General features: G+C 38.3%; 1 protein-coding gene across 2 annotated transcripts in view; it reads left to right on the forward strand.

Moving 5' to 3' along the window:
• Positions 1 to 14,021, forward strand: part of LOC119796975 (rho GTPase-activating protein 20-like) — a 27,536-nt gene continuing 13,515 nt past the window's right edge. The window contains exons 1-5 of one of the 2 annotated variants that reach the window (XM_038305781.1): positions 1 to 210; positions 3,106 to 3,191; positions 10,083 to 10,256; positions 10,342 to 10,491; positions 13,954 to 13,995. In XM_038305781.1, coding sequence (XP_038161709.1) covers positions 142 to 210; positions 3,106 to 3,191; positions 10,083 to 10,256; positions 10,342 to 10,491; positions 13,954 to 13,995 — 521 coding nt within the window. In that variant the 5' untranslated portion in view covers positions 1 to 141. Of the gene's footprint in view, positions 211 to 3,105; positions 3,192 to 10,082; positions 10,257 to 10,341; positions 10,492 to 13,953; positions 13,996 to 14,021 lie in introns of those variants that run through there. The other variant, XM_038305782.1, reaches the window with a different exon arrangement.

A 14,021-nucleotide genomic window follows, 5' to 3' on the forward strand; every position in this document is an offset into this window, starting at 1 on the left:
ATCAGATTCTCTCCTCAAACCTTTATTTTTTTTGTTGCTTATGTTTTTGCTTCCTTCAGCTTCTGCTGAGATGTGTTGCGCGCTCCTGACAGGGAGGTTATCGCTGTGTCACTTAAGGACATCTGGATACTGAGGGACTGGATGGATAGCATGTCTCCGCAGCAGCGGCAGGACAGCCTCACCCGGGGCGGCCAGCAGGAAAACAGACGGGTGAGATTTCCTCCATCCTCCACATGAATGACTGTTTTATCTGCATGTTTGAGGGGGAGACAGGGCAGGTCAGAGGTCAGGACTTTCACTCAACTGTTAGACTAGAGTTAGGGATGCCTAGATCTTCGCATTTTTGTTTTAATGTGAGCAAAAGATATTTGAATTGGATCAAATTAATCTAATAATTGTTTTTATTTGATAAAAAATATGTAGTACTATGCTGTCGAAGACTCTTTATAACGGATAGAGAAGAATAATGGATGAAATATGGAGCTAAATAGAAATATACAAAGCTGTTAGAATGGCCTAGTCAAAGTTCACACCTAAAAGCTGTTTACCTCACAACATGGAGGTAGTAAATACTTCAAATTAGTTTATTCTGTAACAGCAACTGTTAAAAAAAGTTATTCTATCAAAGCCCTGCTGCGAATTCTTCCCTCTCCACTGGTTTTATTTCCATTACCAGCATGATGTTTGAATAACAAACACTCAAACTGGATCAACTCATCCTCTGAGCACAACTGCATCTTTTTTTTTTTTTATTCTACACCACACAATAGCAGATCTCCTCTAATGCTTTCTTCTCGGATGTTGACCCAATGAAGAGTCCTTTCAGTTTACTGGAAAATGCCACATTTTTTAATTTATTTTACAAAACACACATACTTCAATAAATGCATGATGACACTCTGCTCTAAAGGCTTTTAATAGTGACCCAGGCCCACAGCATAACACGTCCTCTGCTGTACTTGACCTGTTTTGAACATATTACTCCTTTGCTTCACCCTAAACGGCCCTGAAGTGTTTATTGCTTCTGAAAAACACTCAGTTTCAGTCTCTTCATGCTGCTTCTTAACCCTGTAATGCCAAATGTATCATATTTGATACATACGGTTTCTGAAATGTTTTGCGTCTGACACCTTTTGCATAATTTAATGGTAAAAACTTTGCTCAAAATCCTATTGTACACAATCAGATATACCTGATAACAGAGGGCAGAAGACTACACAAAAAATAATCTTAACTTATCGCATAGTAATAAATTATTAATATCAAAAATGTATTTCCGTTTTTTCTTTTTACATATTTTGTGAAAAGGCCAAATAAGGACTTCAAACCAAAAAAAAGTAATTTTCTGTTTTGTTTTATTCTTGGATCGGGCTTTAAAGGGTTAAATACGGCTGCTCTCCTTGCTTTTAAAGTCACAAACTGTTATATTATGATAAGTTCAGCTCTAGCAGCTGCTTCCCCAGTTTAACCACACATTTTCTCATCTTTCACATGTTAAGTGACGTATAGAAAAGGTTGTTTGGGATTATTGACTGAAAGTTCAGAGACAGTAGGATCAATCTAGAGAAAAAGCCACACTAGAAAAACAGATTAGTGTAATTTATAGGGAATGTTTGGGGTAGAGTGACTATTTAATTCTCATCACTACATAAATGTGTTTTAGGTAACGTTTTCCAGTAAGTGTGTCTGGCTGTTTCCCCCCTCTGTTTATTAACCTCTAACTGATCTAGAACTGGTTACTGGTTCTATTATAGAACATCTATCTCCCCCCGACATTTGGACTGTTTCTGAGTTCTGAATGCTGACATTGTGAAGCAGGGAGGATCAGGAATGTTTCACCGCTGTGCGACCGTGTGAAATCAGTGATGTTAAGAAGTGAAACGATGGGATTGTTGATATTTGGACAGAGGAAGACGGATGAGTCTAGCTTTGTTTGTTTTCTGCTCAGTCCTTTTTAAACTTTGAGATCTGGATTCAAGCAATAAAAGAGTCCTTACTCCACTTTTAATTAGCAAATATTCTATGAAAGAGTTTATGACAGGCTAATTTCATGTGAATTTTAGTTGTGCTTGAAAAGCAAACATGCCGTCGGTTGTAAACGAATCATATTTATGCGATAAAGTCGGTGTTTAGCTTCAAATACCTGCTAAAATACTTAATAAATCTGCGATTCTCTTCGGTAACCTTTAAGACCACAGATCAGACCTTCCTTCCCATCAACTCTGAGCAATATTCCTCTTCCTACTGAAAGAAAGCACCCCACAGCATAATGCTGCTAACACCATGCTTTACTGTAGGTTGATGTGCAGTGTTATTGTTTTGCATGTAGGCTGAAAAGTTTGATCTCGGTTTTATCCGACGAAAACATCATCTTCTCCTGAATGCTCGCTGTGTCTCCAGCAAGGCTTCTGGGCAAACTGTGCATCAGGTGATCTCTACCAAGTGGGTTAATCTTACATACTATAAAAAAAAAATGACAGTTATGTAATGGCTGTTTGTTCCCCCGCTTTAGTCCCACAAATCCTTTCACAATTAGATTAAACGAAACCTATTGATCCCCGTGGGGACACGGAGATAATAGGATACCAATATGGCTGCAAGCAACAGCTGCTGGACTTCAGCGCTGCAGAGATTTGGAAATACTTAATAGGTGGAGAAAGTTAAATCAGATTACTCGTTTTTTTTTCTGTGAATTGGAAAACATTAGTAAGGTCAACTTTTTTTAACCTGCCGCTGCTTGAGAAAGCAAACAATGGCTTTGAAAAAAAAAAAAAAAAAGCATGCTTACCTTTAAACCTTCTATTTATTTATAGCCACAGGTCTCAATTAAATCAATCCTAAAGCATTTAACCAAACAAGCAGGTCAGATTTCTATCCAATTATAAGAAACTAAAGTGGGTCAGTTTATAATTGAATAGTTTCTATAAAACCTAAACATAAGATTACCCTAAAAGAATTTTCTATGGTAAATAAGATATTAGTTGGAAGAAACATCTGCAGCAGAAACCTTCAATAAAAAGAAAAACAGTCAGACGGCTCGCTGACTGCACGGGATTTGGCGACTGTTTCTGATTTCTCTTTGTTGAAACCTTGTTTTTGTTTCAGCGAATGAAGTTCCAGAGTTACCGACGTCAGTCTGCGCCGTCTCTGGTCATCACCAAGGCTCTCACCAGGTCCAAAACTCTGTCCAGGTACTGACAAAAAAATCCAACCCTGCACAGTCGGTCACTAGCATCAGACGTGGCTCATGAGCCAAACTCTAACTAGGGCTGAACAATTAATCGCATTTTCAATATAATCGCGATTGAAAAAAATGCAATTTCCAAATTGCGGACGTCTGCAATTTTTGGCTATGTAACAATTAGTTAATCAGACGCGTTCTTTAGGTGATAGTAAAATATTTAAAGTGGATTTGCCTCCACATGGAAGGGAAGACAGTTGCAGCAGTGAGATAATCTAATTTTATTACTTGTTTTAGAGTTTATATATTTATACATAGCACTAAGTACCAGTTAATCAGTTTAATACATAGACTGGTTTGTTGGTTGCACTTTGGACTTCATGTTTAACAAGGACTGATGTCCAAATCAGTTAAAAGCTGTTCTCTTGAATAATATTCTGATTAATAAAAACATTAAAAGTTCTTGATTTAAATAGTCCTTGTTTACAATTGTCTTTATTTAGAGGCCATTTTTGTTGCTTGTGGTTATGTAGAGAAAAGTCAAAATTAAATTGCAATTTTGGTTGAAATATATCGTAGGCAGAATGCGATCATTAATTAGGACACAGCGTGTCTTTTAGCACCTAATCTGCACAGCGATGAAACAGATTGATTTGTTGTTTGTATATGTTTAAAAAAAGACATGATCAATTAAACTGGGGGAAAAAAATTGCATTAAATCGCAATATAAAGAAAAAAAATTTGCAATTAGATTATTTTCCAAAATCGTTCAGCCCTAACTCTAACCTGTCCAAATTAGTCCAACCGTTGCTTTCTACCATGTTTATACCGCTCTTGTTGACATTTACACACGTGCAGAGTTTGCTCTGACTGCCAACCCTCTAAGTAAAGTGTTGGATCCACTCTAATTGATAATCCTGCTGTTGACAAACTTATCCAAGGATCAGGCGCCTATTAATAGAGTGTGCCTTTGGACATATGGAAGGGGAAAGTGAAGAATAAGTAACCTAATTAAAAAGCTCCTGCAGGAGATGGGGCTAACTACTGAACATTAACCAATCAGACATGTCAGGTCACCACATTTAGACTGAAACAAAGCTTTGGAATAAACACCTGTTAATTTTTTATTAGACAAGATGGTTTTAGTTCATAAGTCAGATGGCTGCTTATCCAATAGGGAAAAAATAATGGAGGATTTTTCCCGCCAAAAACCAAGAGCTTGCTTTTTTTCTTTTAGAGAGCAGGATTTCCTCTACTTACACTCAAAACTTGTAATTCTCACTTTGAAGACTTTGATTCTCTCAAATCTTTTCTCTTTTCCATCAAATGTTTGATTCTGCTCTCAGTTTAAATGCTTGTTGCACTGAAATTTTTCTCTCGACTCTCCTTCCTTCCTTCTCCTCGCGTTCAAACCAGCCTCTGCTTGAGTCAGAGATACATTTGCAAACCCATCAGCTCTGCTTGCGTCTTTTTTTTGCTCTTTCTCAGACTGGGGTCAGATCATTGCCTTGCAACCTTTCCGGCCAATAAATTACAGTTTTAGAAAGGGTGCGCTTATTTTCTTCTACTGAGTTTGCCTGTTACTGCATACTGATAATGCAATAATTTCCAAATGTTTTCTTCGAACCCAATCGTGTGCAATGGTCTTCGATATGGCAGATCAAATATTTATATGAACTCATAGAAAAAACTGATCAAGGAACCATTTTAGCCTCAATAAAAGTAGGCGACTTAATTGAGTGTCTTGGAATCGAACCATCTTCAGGCCTAAGGTAAAAATAAAATTCCTTCTTCCTATAATGCTAGTCAGGGCAGATGCTAATTCTGCCTCCAACAGAAAATTAGACGACTTTTCAATTTAATTCAGTTTATTCCTATAGCTCCAATTCAAAACACGTCATCTCAAAGCACTTTACAGTTCACCAGATCATACAGTAAAATTATTTCAAAGTTTTCTATCTAAGGAAAACTAGTTGATTGCATCGACTCATTCACTCTTCATTAATCTCTCACACTAAGCATGCCTGTAGCGACAGTGAAGAGGAAAAACTCCCTTTTAACAGGAAGAAACCTCCAGCAGAACCAGGCTTAGTGTGAGCGTCCATCTGCCGAGGCATTATAAACCCTTATAAAGGTTTAAGTTTTTATTATCGTTTCTAATTGATTGTGTTCTCAGCTTCTTATTTTATTAAAATGTATATCATTGCACAATTTTAATATCAGTAAGCATCAATAGGCCAACTCGGTAGAGGAAAACAAGTGCCGCCTTTCTGAGGCTGTCGTTCCTTTGGCTGGAAAGGTTCCTAGGCGACGATCCGACCCCAGTCTGAGAAAGGGCAACAAAAGAAAATTCACAAGCTGAGCCGACGGGCTTGCAAGTGTATTTCTGACTAGAATCAATATATATATATATTAATTTTTTTTAATCACGATTAATTGCATCAATGCCTAAGTTAACTCGCGATTAATCGCATTTTAATCACACATTTTTTTTCTAATTGAAAATCATTTAAATACTCTTGATGACATACAAAAAATACATACAGGCTAGGTTTGTGCCAATGTTCTTTTTTTTAAATGAGAACAGGTCACAGACACTGATTTATGCCATAGAAACATATGGCAAGAAGATGGGGAGGCATGTAGCAAAAAATAACAAATATGTAGCCAAAAAAAAGGCCCTGAAAACAGGCTGATGTAAAAGACAGTCTTTACAGTTAATACAGTCTTTTGAACAAAGACAAGCATTTTACCCTACTGCTATAAAATGTAGTAGAGTTAACATTAGATGTTAATTAACCAAGGTAATAATGAACAATTTTCAATCAATACATCAAAATCAATAGACCGACATCACTAGATGGAGGTAGTCTATGCTCTAGAAAGTTACTTTTCAGCCTCTTAACAAAAATGAGAACACACACACACACACACACACGCACACGATACTGACCTGTGATGTACACAGACAGCAAGAGTGCCGTAGCAGATTCCATTTCACCTCAGTAATCTGTTTTCTCAGCGTATTTCAGGTTGCTACTAGTTACCAGACACTCAACTTGTTTGTTGGAGGTGGGGCTTAAAGAAAAGGCACTAGCGCTACCCAGTGTATGAGCGTCTTTTTTCCTTGAGGAGCTCCGCTCTCGAAGCCTATGAGAAATGCATAGACTGGGGGAAAATAGCCCTGCCTTCCCGCAGGCTGCAGCGGGATGTACTTGGAAAATTGTACCATAAAACCACATAGCGTTAATCTCACGTTAAAAAAATGATCGCCATTAAAATGGCCTCGCGTTAACGCAATAATAACGCGATAATTTTGACAGCACTAATATATATATATATATATATACACTATATTGCCAAAAGTATTTGCTCACCTGCCTTGACTCACATATGAGCTTAAGTGACATCCCGTTCCTAATCCATAGGGTTCAATATGACGTCGGTCCACCCTTTGCAGCTAGAACAGCTTCAACTCTTCTGGGAAGGCTGTCCACAAGGTTTAGGAGTGTGTTTATGGGAATTTTTGACCATTCTTCCAGAAGCGCATTTGTGAGGTCGCACACTGATGTTGGACGAGAAGGCCTGGCTCTCAGTCTCCGCTCTAATTCATCCCAAAGGTGTTCTATCGGGTTGAGGTCAGGACTCTGTGCAGGCCAGTCAAGTTCATCCACACCAGACTCTGTCATCCATGTCTTTATGGACCTTGCTTTGTGCACTGGTGCACAGTCATGTTGGAAGAGGAAGGGGCCAGCTCCAAACTGTTCCCACAAAGTTGGGAGCATGGAATTGTCCAAAATGTCTTGGTATGCTGAAGCATTCAGAGTTCCTTTCACTGGAACTAAGGGGCCAAGCCCAGCTCCTGAAAAACAACCCCACACCATAATCCCCCCTCCACCAAACTTTACACTTGGCACAATGCAGTCAGACAAGTACCGTTCTCCTGGCAACCGCCAAACCCAGACCCGTCCATCAGATTGCCAGATGGAGAAGCGCGATTCGTCACTCCAGAGAACGCGTCTCCACTGCTCTAGAGTCCAGTGGCGGCGTGCTTTACACCACCGCATCCGACGCTTTGCATTGCACTTGGTGATGTATGGCTTGGATGCAGCTGCTCGACCATGGAAACCCATTCCATGAAGCTCTCTGCGCACTGTTCTTGAGCTAATCTGAAGGCCACATGAAGTTTGGAGGTCTGTAGTGATTGACTCTGCAGAAAGTTGGCGACCTCTTCGCACTATGCGCTTCAGCATCCGCTGACCCCGCTCCGTCAGTTTACGTGGCCTACCACTTCGTGGCTGAGTTGCTGTCGTTCCCAAACACTTCCATTTTCTTATAATACAGCTGACAGTTGACTGTGGAATATTTAGGAGCGAGGAAATTTCACGACTGGATTTGTTGCACAGGTGGCATCCTATCACAGTTCCACGCTGGAATTCACTGAGCTCCTGAGAGCGACCCATTCTTTCACAAATGTTTGTAAAAACAGTCTGCATGCCTAGGTGCTTGAATTTATACACCTGTGGCCATGGAAGTGATTGGAACACCTGATTCCAATAATTTGGATGGGTGAGCAAATACTTTTGGCAATATAGTGTATATATGTGTATATGTAAACATTTGCATTTAAGTGAAAAAAAGCTTATTCTTCCGTCAATATGCTCTATCCAGAACTCCTCAAGTGGAAAAGTTTTAGTTTTACCTGGTTTCATTTCGTTAAAAAAAATCTACTTTGAGGAACCTTTGGTTATCCCGATTATTAATCGATTAATGAAAAATGAACAACAGATTAATCGATTGGCACAATAATCGTTAGTTGCAGCCCTAATACAGTCCTTTAGTAGGAATGTATATGGTTCATCCTTTAAATTTTAAGCATATAAAGGAAATAAAAGTATTGAAACCTGATTAAATACTTTAGACTTTTAGCATTTTTGTTTTTATACCTTATTATATACCTATTTATATACCTATTTTATACCTATTTATATACCTATTTTATACCTATTTAGTGCCCTCTGCAATAACGCTGTATAATAATCATGTTAAATAAGAGACTGCATATATATATATATATATGCGTGTATGAGGACGCACTGTATATACCCCCATACACCTTCTCCTCCTTTTGGCATCTCCTTCTTTTTGACGATTGAGCCGATGTAACGAGTAAATTGCTCCACTATGAGGTCAATAAAGTCAATCAATCAATCAAATCCACAAGTTTATTTATTTGAGTTTTTCTGGGTATCTATACACTAAAGACATAGAACACTTTGGTTTAATTTGGCGTTTAATGTATTGATGGTGACATCTGGAAGACCTGAAAACGAATCTTTAAAATATCTGAAACCACTGTAGCAAAACTGATCATTTTAACTTTATAAACCTGCACTAAAGAAGCACTATCTCACTCTTTATGCAGCTTTGGGAAACTACTTTTTTTAGTTATTTTAATAAACCAGAGAGCTGCATGCCAGCCTCTCCAGGTCTTAGTTAGTTTATTAAATGTATAAAAGGAAAACGCACCATCTACATCAGCACCTCATAGAGCATCTGAGTCGAATATAAACTCCTCCATTATTGCTGATAAAGGAAGCTCCACCCATTAGCTCACAGTACCTCCATTATGACTCTAACCTCCTTGTTTTTTAGGTTCAAATAATCTTAGAACCAGATGATAGTTATTATCTCCTCTAGAGATGAAAGTGGGTGTGCTTTCTTTTCACCGTGGCTGTAAGTAAGAAAGCAATGAGTCGGCTGCTGTGCAGCATTACCGGTCGGTCACGCTGCTTCCAGAACGGGAACGGTCGAATCAGATCACAGAGTTTGTGGTTGCTTTATCTAAGGGAGCTAATATTAAATAACTTACTTTAGCAGTTAACTGCTTGATGTTGTTTGCACATAAATCCTGGACTTTGTGCTTGTGAATTCAGTTGCCCCGTGTTACCTGCAGGGTTAGGATATCTTCAGCTGAGTATTAAAGAGGTCATAGAATGATTCTATATGGTATTTGGTCCTTAAGGTCTCTGAATAGGGTGTGTAACATTGGTTGGACTGAAAATGGCATATTTACTGTTCTATGAGCCCTAATGCAAGCCTGGTTAAAAGCCCTAGAATGAAACGACAAGTTTTCTTCCATTTATGGTATGCTCATGAATATATAGATGAGCTGTGCTCTGATTGGATGGTTTATAACGAGCAAAGCTGCTGAGCAAAGACACATTATAGCAACAAGCACTCACTCCCTGAAACATTAAAATTTTTGATATGGTAGGGTGACCAGACGTCCTCTTTTACTCAGACATGTTCTACTTTTCATACCTGTAAAAATATCCAGGAGGAATTTACAAATCGTCCAGGATTTTGGTCGACTACAGTGCAGCACGTAGTTGAAACACACCAGGCATTCAAACCGAGCCGTCAGCTCCTGGGCAGTGGGGGGGCGGAGCGACCAAACCTGACCCGGTGACAGTAGCCTGGACAAAGGCCGCCCCGTGCTTCCCCCGGCATGACTCTCTGCTGAGGTCCAGTCCAGTCAGCGGCCCCGTAGTCGACACTTATTAACCACTGGGCTGGTCTGTATGTCAATTTCAGGGCATGGCAAAAGTACAGGCCAGAACCAAATAAGGCAACATCCCAGAGTTTACGTCAACTCGCTTCGTTTGGATTCGCCCGTTTTATGGTGAAAGTTTAGAATTGTGAGATTTTTGCAGAGAAAGGAGGTGTCGATGGGGTTTGAACATCTCCGTACGTCCATTTCACCCACTAAACTATCGTCCTCCATCTATAACAATGTAAACTCTGTTTTGCATTCTATGACCCCTTTAAAGACGCAGCAGGTTATGGCTTTATAGAGTCCATGTGTCGTTTGATCTTCTGCTGTCTGCCTTTTTTCCAGGGAGAGTTTCCTGGTTCCTGCGTTTCCAGAAACCTGCCCGTTAGTCCAGTCCTTTCTGGTCGGCCCCGAAAGGTTCTTCCTCCTCTACGGACACGCCCAGCTGAAGACGGGCATGCAGACCCAGGACAGACACCTCTTCCTGTTCAGTGACATCCTGGTGGTAGCTAAAGCCAAGTAAAGCCCCAACAGCGTGCAGCCTTGCCTCTGTGTGTTCAGTTGCATCAATCAGTGTGCGTTTGCGTGACGACTCTGTTTCCAGGTCAGCCAACAACTTCAAGCAGAAAGCCCAGGTGTGTGTGTGCGAGATGTGGACGGCGAGCTGTATGGACGAGGTGTGTGAAGGAAGCACCGCCCCGGAGCGGAGCTTCGTCATGGGCTGGCCCACCTGGAACTGCGTCGCCGTGTTTAGGTAACACACATTTACACCGCAACAAACAATAATCCACACTTTTATTATGTAAACACAGACGACATGGATGATCACACACCCCGCAGATTAGCTCAGCTTTTTTTTTTTTTTTACGTTGTATTTGTAGGATCTATTCCACATGTTCTAAGCTGATCTACCTAAACAGCTCTAGATGTTTGTGTTTCAACAGATAAACACTCCAGTGATGCTAAAAGCTGAGCCTAAATGCTTGAGTAGGTAAATAACAGGGTCTAAAGACTGTGGTTGGTGTTTTTCCTTATTATAAATATAAATTGTCTTAACTCTTTGGAAAAGTGTCTCACTTACTTGCTCAATTCAAGAAAAAATGCTGTTATTTTAGGAAAAAAGTGTGAGATGGTGACGCCACCGCTGTCAGAATGGATTTAGTATCAGTTATTTATTATTTTTTAAGCATATTTATTTTTGCAAAACTGCTGTCAAATTGGGTTAATTAACATTTATTAAATTTTTACTTTTCTTTAGCAAAAGTGCTGTCAAATGCCCTGGTTTTTTATTACTTATTCAGGGCTCGATGTTAACCTTTGCCCGATCACCCAGGGCAAGTAGTTTTTATTGTCGGGAGAGTACAAAAAAAAATATTTATCACTCAAAATTACTTTAAAATCACCGACATTCGCTGAAAACGACCCACAAGCGTTGCCGGCGCCATTTTTGTTGTTTTGTACACATTCTCGCGTAATTTGAAAAAGCTGCGTGATTTTCCGCTAGATGGCGTGATTCACCTCTTGGGGAGAGAATTCTGCAGAGCAGCAGCTGGATGATGAATTTAATCTATACTATAATACACGCTAGATTAAAAATGATCAGTCAGGGATTAGGAAAATAATAATAATAATTATATGCGCACAGTGTAAATATTTCTATCATATGGCAGTCTTCTGTACAGTGGTACGACGGAGTATTAGGGCCACACATGAAGAGAAAAAATATTTTTGCCATGACGAGATTAAACTCGACATGTCGACTTTATTCTCGACATGTCGACTTTAAAGTCGACATGTCGAGAATAAAGTTGAAATGTCATGTTGAGTTTAAGCTCGCTCTGTCGACTTTAAACTCGCCATTTCGAGAATAAAGTTGAAATGTCATGTTGAGTTTAATCTCGACGTGTCGACAATAAAGTTTAAATTAGTTCAAGAGAGCCAACCGCTGCACAGGATACATGCACAGAATCCTATACAGTTGCAGCACGTCAAAGACTACCTTCACTCTTAAAACGCAGACTGCAGCTGTGGAGCGCGGTTGCTCTTTTCTCCAAACTTTGGAATGTCGAGATTAAAGTCGCCACGATATATCAACTTTATTCTCGAAATGGCGAGTTTAAAGTCGACACGTCGAGATTAAACTCAACATGACATTTCAACTTTATTCTCAAAATGTTGAGTTTAATGTCGACATGTCGACTTTAAAGTCGACATGTCGAGTTTAATCTCGTCATGGTAAAAATATTTTTTCTCTTCATGTGTGGCCCTAATACTCCGTCGTACAGTGGTCATACATTAAAAAATGTTCATAATATTTTTTTCTCTTAGACATTGGAGTGGTGCATTTAAATGTTATAGAGCTAAACATGTTAAATTGGTGAGTAGTAGTAGTGTAAGTTTTTAACCTGTCAAGTTTTTTTTTTTTTACATTACAATTTATATTTTTCCAAGCACACAACAGTTTAAAGCAAAGTTTATTTTTGAAAAGAATGTGCAGGAAGGATTGAAAAGCATGTTAACACGGTAATGTAGGCTTGAGTTCATTATTTGACGCATTCAGATACACACCAGGAACCTGGAAACTTACTGAATTACAAAAAAACATTTAAAAAACAAACATGTTTCATTGATATATATACAAAAATGAATATTAGGAACTATATTTATCAAACATTATACTGGGCAAGTAAAAATTGTTTCTGGGCAAATGAAATATGAAAGTCACTTGCCCAAAGGGTAAAAATCCTTAACGTCAACCCCTGATATTACTGTTGTCAGAATTGTTTATTATTATTTATTTTATTATTTCTTTGCTACACTGTTGTCATAATGGATATTTTTTTTTTTTCTATCCATCCATCCATTTACTGTCATGATTATCCCAAACGGTGTTGCGACACCTAAGGACAATTTAGAGAAGCCGTTTAACGTGACAGTCATATTTGTTTGACTGTGGGAGGAGAGAACCCATGCATGCTCAGGGAGAACATGCAAACTCGATGCAGAAAGATCCCGGGATTCGAACCTGGTACCTTCTTGCTGCAAGGCAACCCACTGCACATCTTTTTTTTCCTAATCTAATTTCTTTTTTTACAGCATTGCTTTCAGAATCGGCTAATTATTATTAATCTTATTTTATTATATGCATTTTATTCTAATATTGCATCAAAATGGGATATTTATTAGTTTATTATTAAGCTGCTGTCTCATAGGATTATTTTTTTCTTTATCTTCTTATTAGTTTCCATTATTTGTAGTAATTTAGCTCCCAAATTTGGCCTAAAGTTCATGTTAATTCAAAGCTTTTAATGATTAATGTAAATGTATTTTTTGTATTAAGAAAAACTTTAAATAATTACAGAAACAGTCCAAATTAAACATTCATGCTCAAATATATTCAAACATTCCACTTATGATATAATCCAGCCCTTTAATGAGATGGAGAGAAATAATTTCACTATTAGCTAAATGGAATAACTTATTTTAAAACTTTCTCGCTGACAGGTAGATGAACTTTTTTATTGTAATCTAAAAAGTTTCATTAGATTAGTACGGAAGAGGATTAGGGCCACTGAAAAAAAAAAAGTTAACTGATTTTCAAATTTTATTTCAGTTTAACATGGGGAAAAAAGTCAGAATTCTGACTTTAATCTCAGAAGTCTGACTGAATTCTGACAATAAAAAAAGTTAGAATTCAGAAAAAAAAGTCAGAATTCTGAGATTAAAGTCAGAATTGTGACTATACCATACTGAAATAAAATAAAAAAAATCTGTTAACTTTTTTTTTGTCTAATCCTCTTTCGTAGATTAGAGGTTGAAAAAAGTCAAATTAATTGATGCTAAAAGGAGATCTGATGTATTTAGAACTTCATTATGTCCAATCTTCAACCATTTAGCTGTTTGTTTGAATGGAAGGTGAACATTTACCAAATATTAGCGTGATTATTTGTTTATTTAAGCGTCTAGATATAATTTGCCGTTAAAATATTTTTAATAAAGTGAGATATGAGACCAAACATGAATTCTGGGTCATCTAATGAGCTTTTAGAGATGAGAGCAGGAAGCCAAACCTGCAGTTCTTTCTCAGATTTCCAGCGAAACTAAAGAACAAGAACTCTGGACGTTCATTTTCTGGTTTTAACTTTCTGAGAAGAGCTTCTGTTTGGTGTAAACTCGTCCGTCTGTTATGTTTAACCCTCTTCATGCTTTCTCGTAGCTCATCTGAGCAGAAGGAGAGATGGCTCTCCCTCCTAAAGAGGTAAAAAAACTCTCCTGTTAGTTTTT

This window comes from Cyprinodon tularosa, unplaced genomic scaffold, assembly GCF_016077235.1.
Source record: "Cyprinodon tularosa strain WSP-4 unplaced genomic scaffold, ASM1607723v1 ctg564, whole genome shotgun sequence".
Lineage (NCBI taxonomy): Eukaryota > Metazoa > Chordata > Actinopteri > Cyprinodontiformes > Cyprinodontidae > Cyprinodon > Cyprinodon tularosa.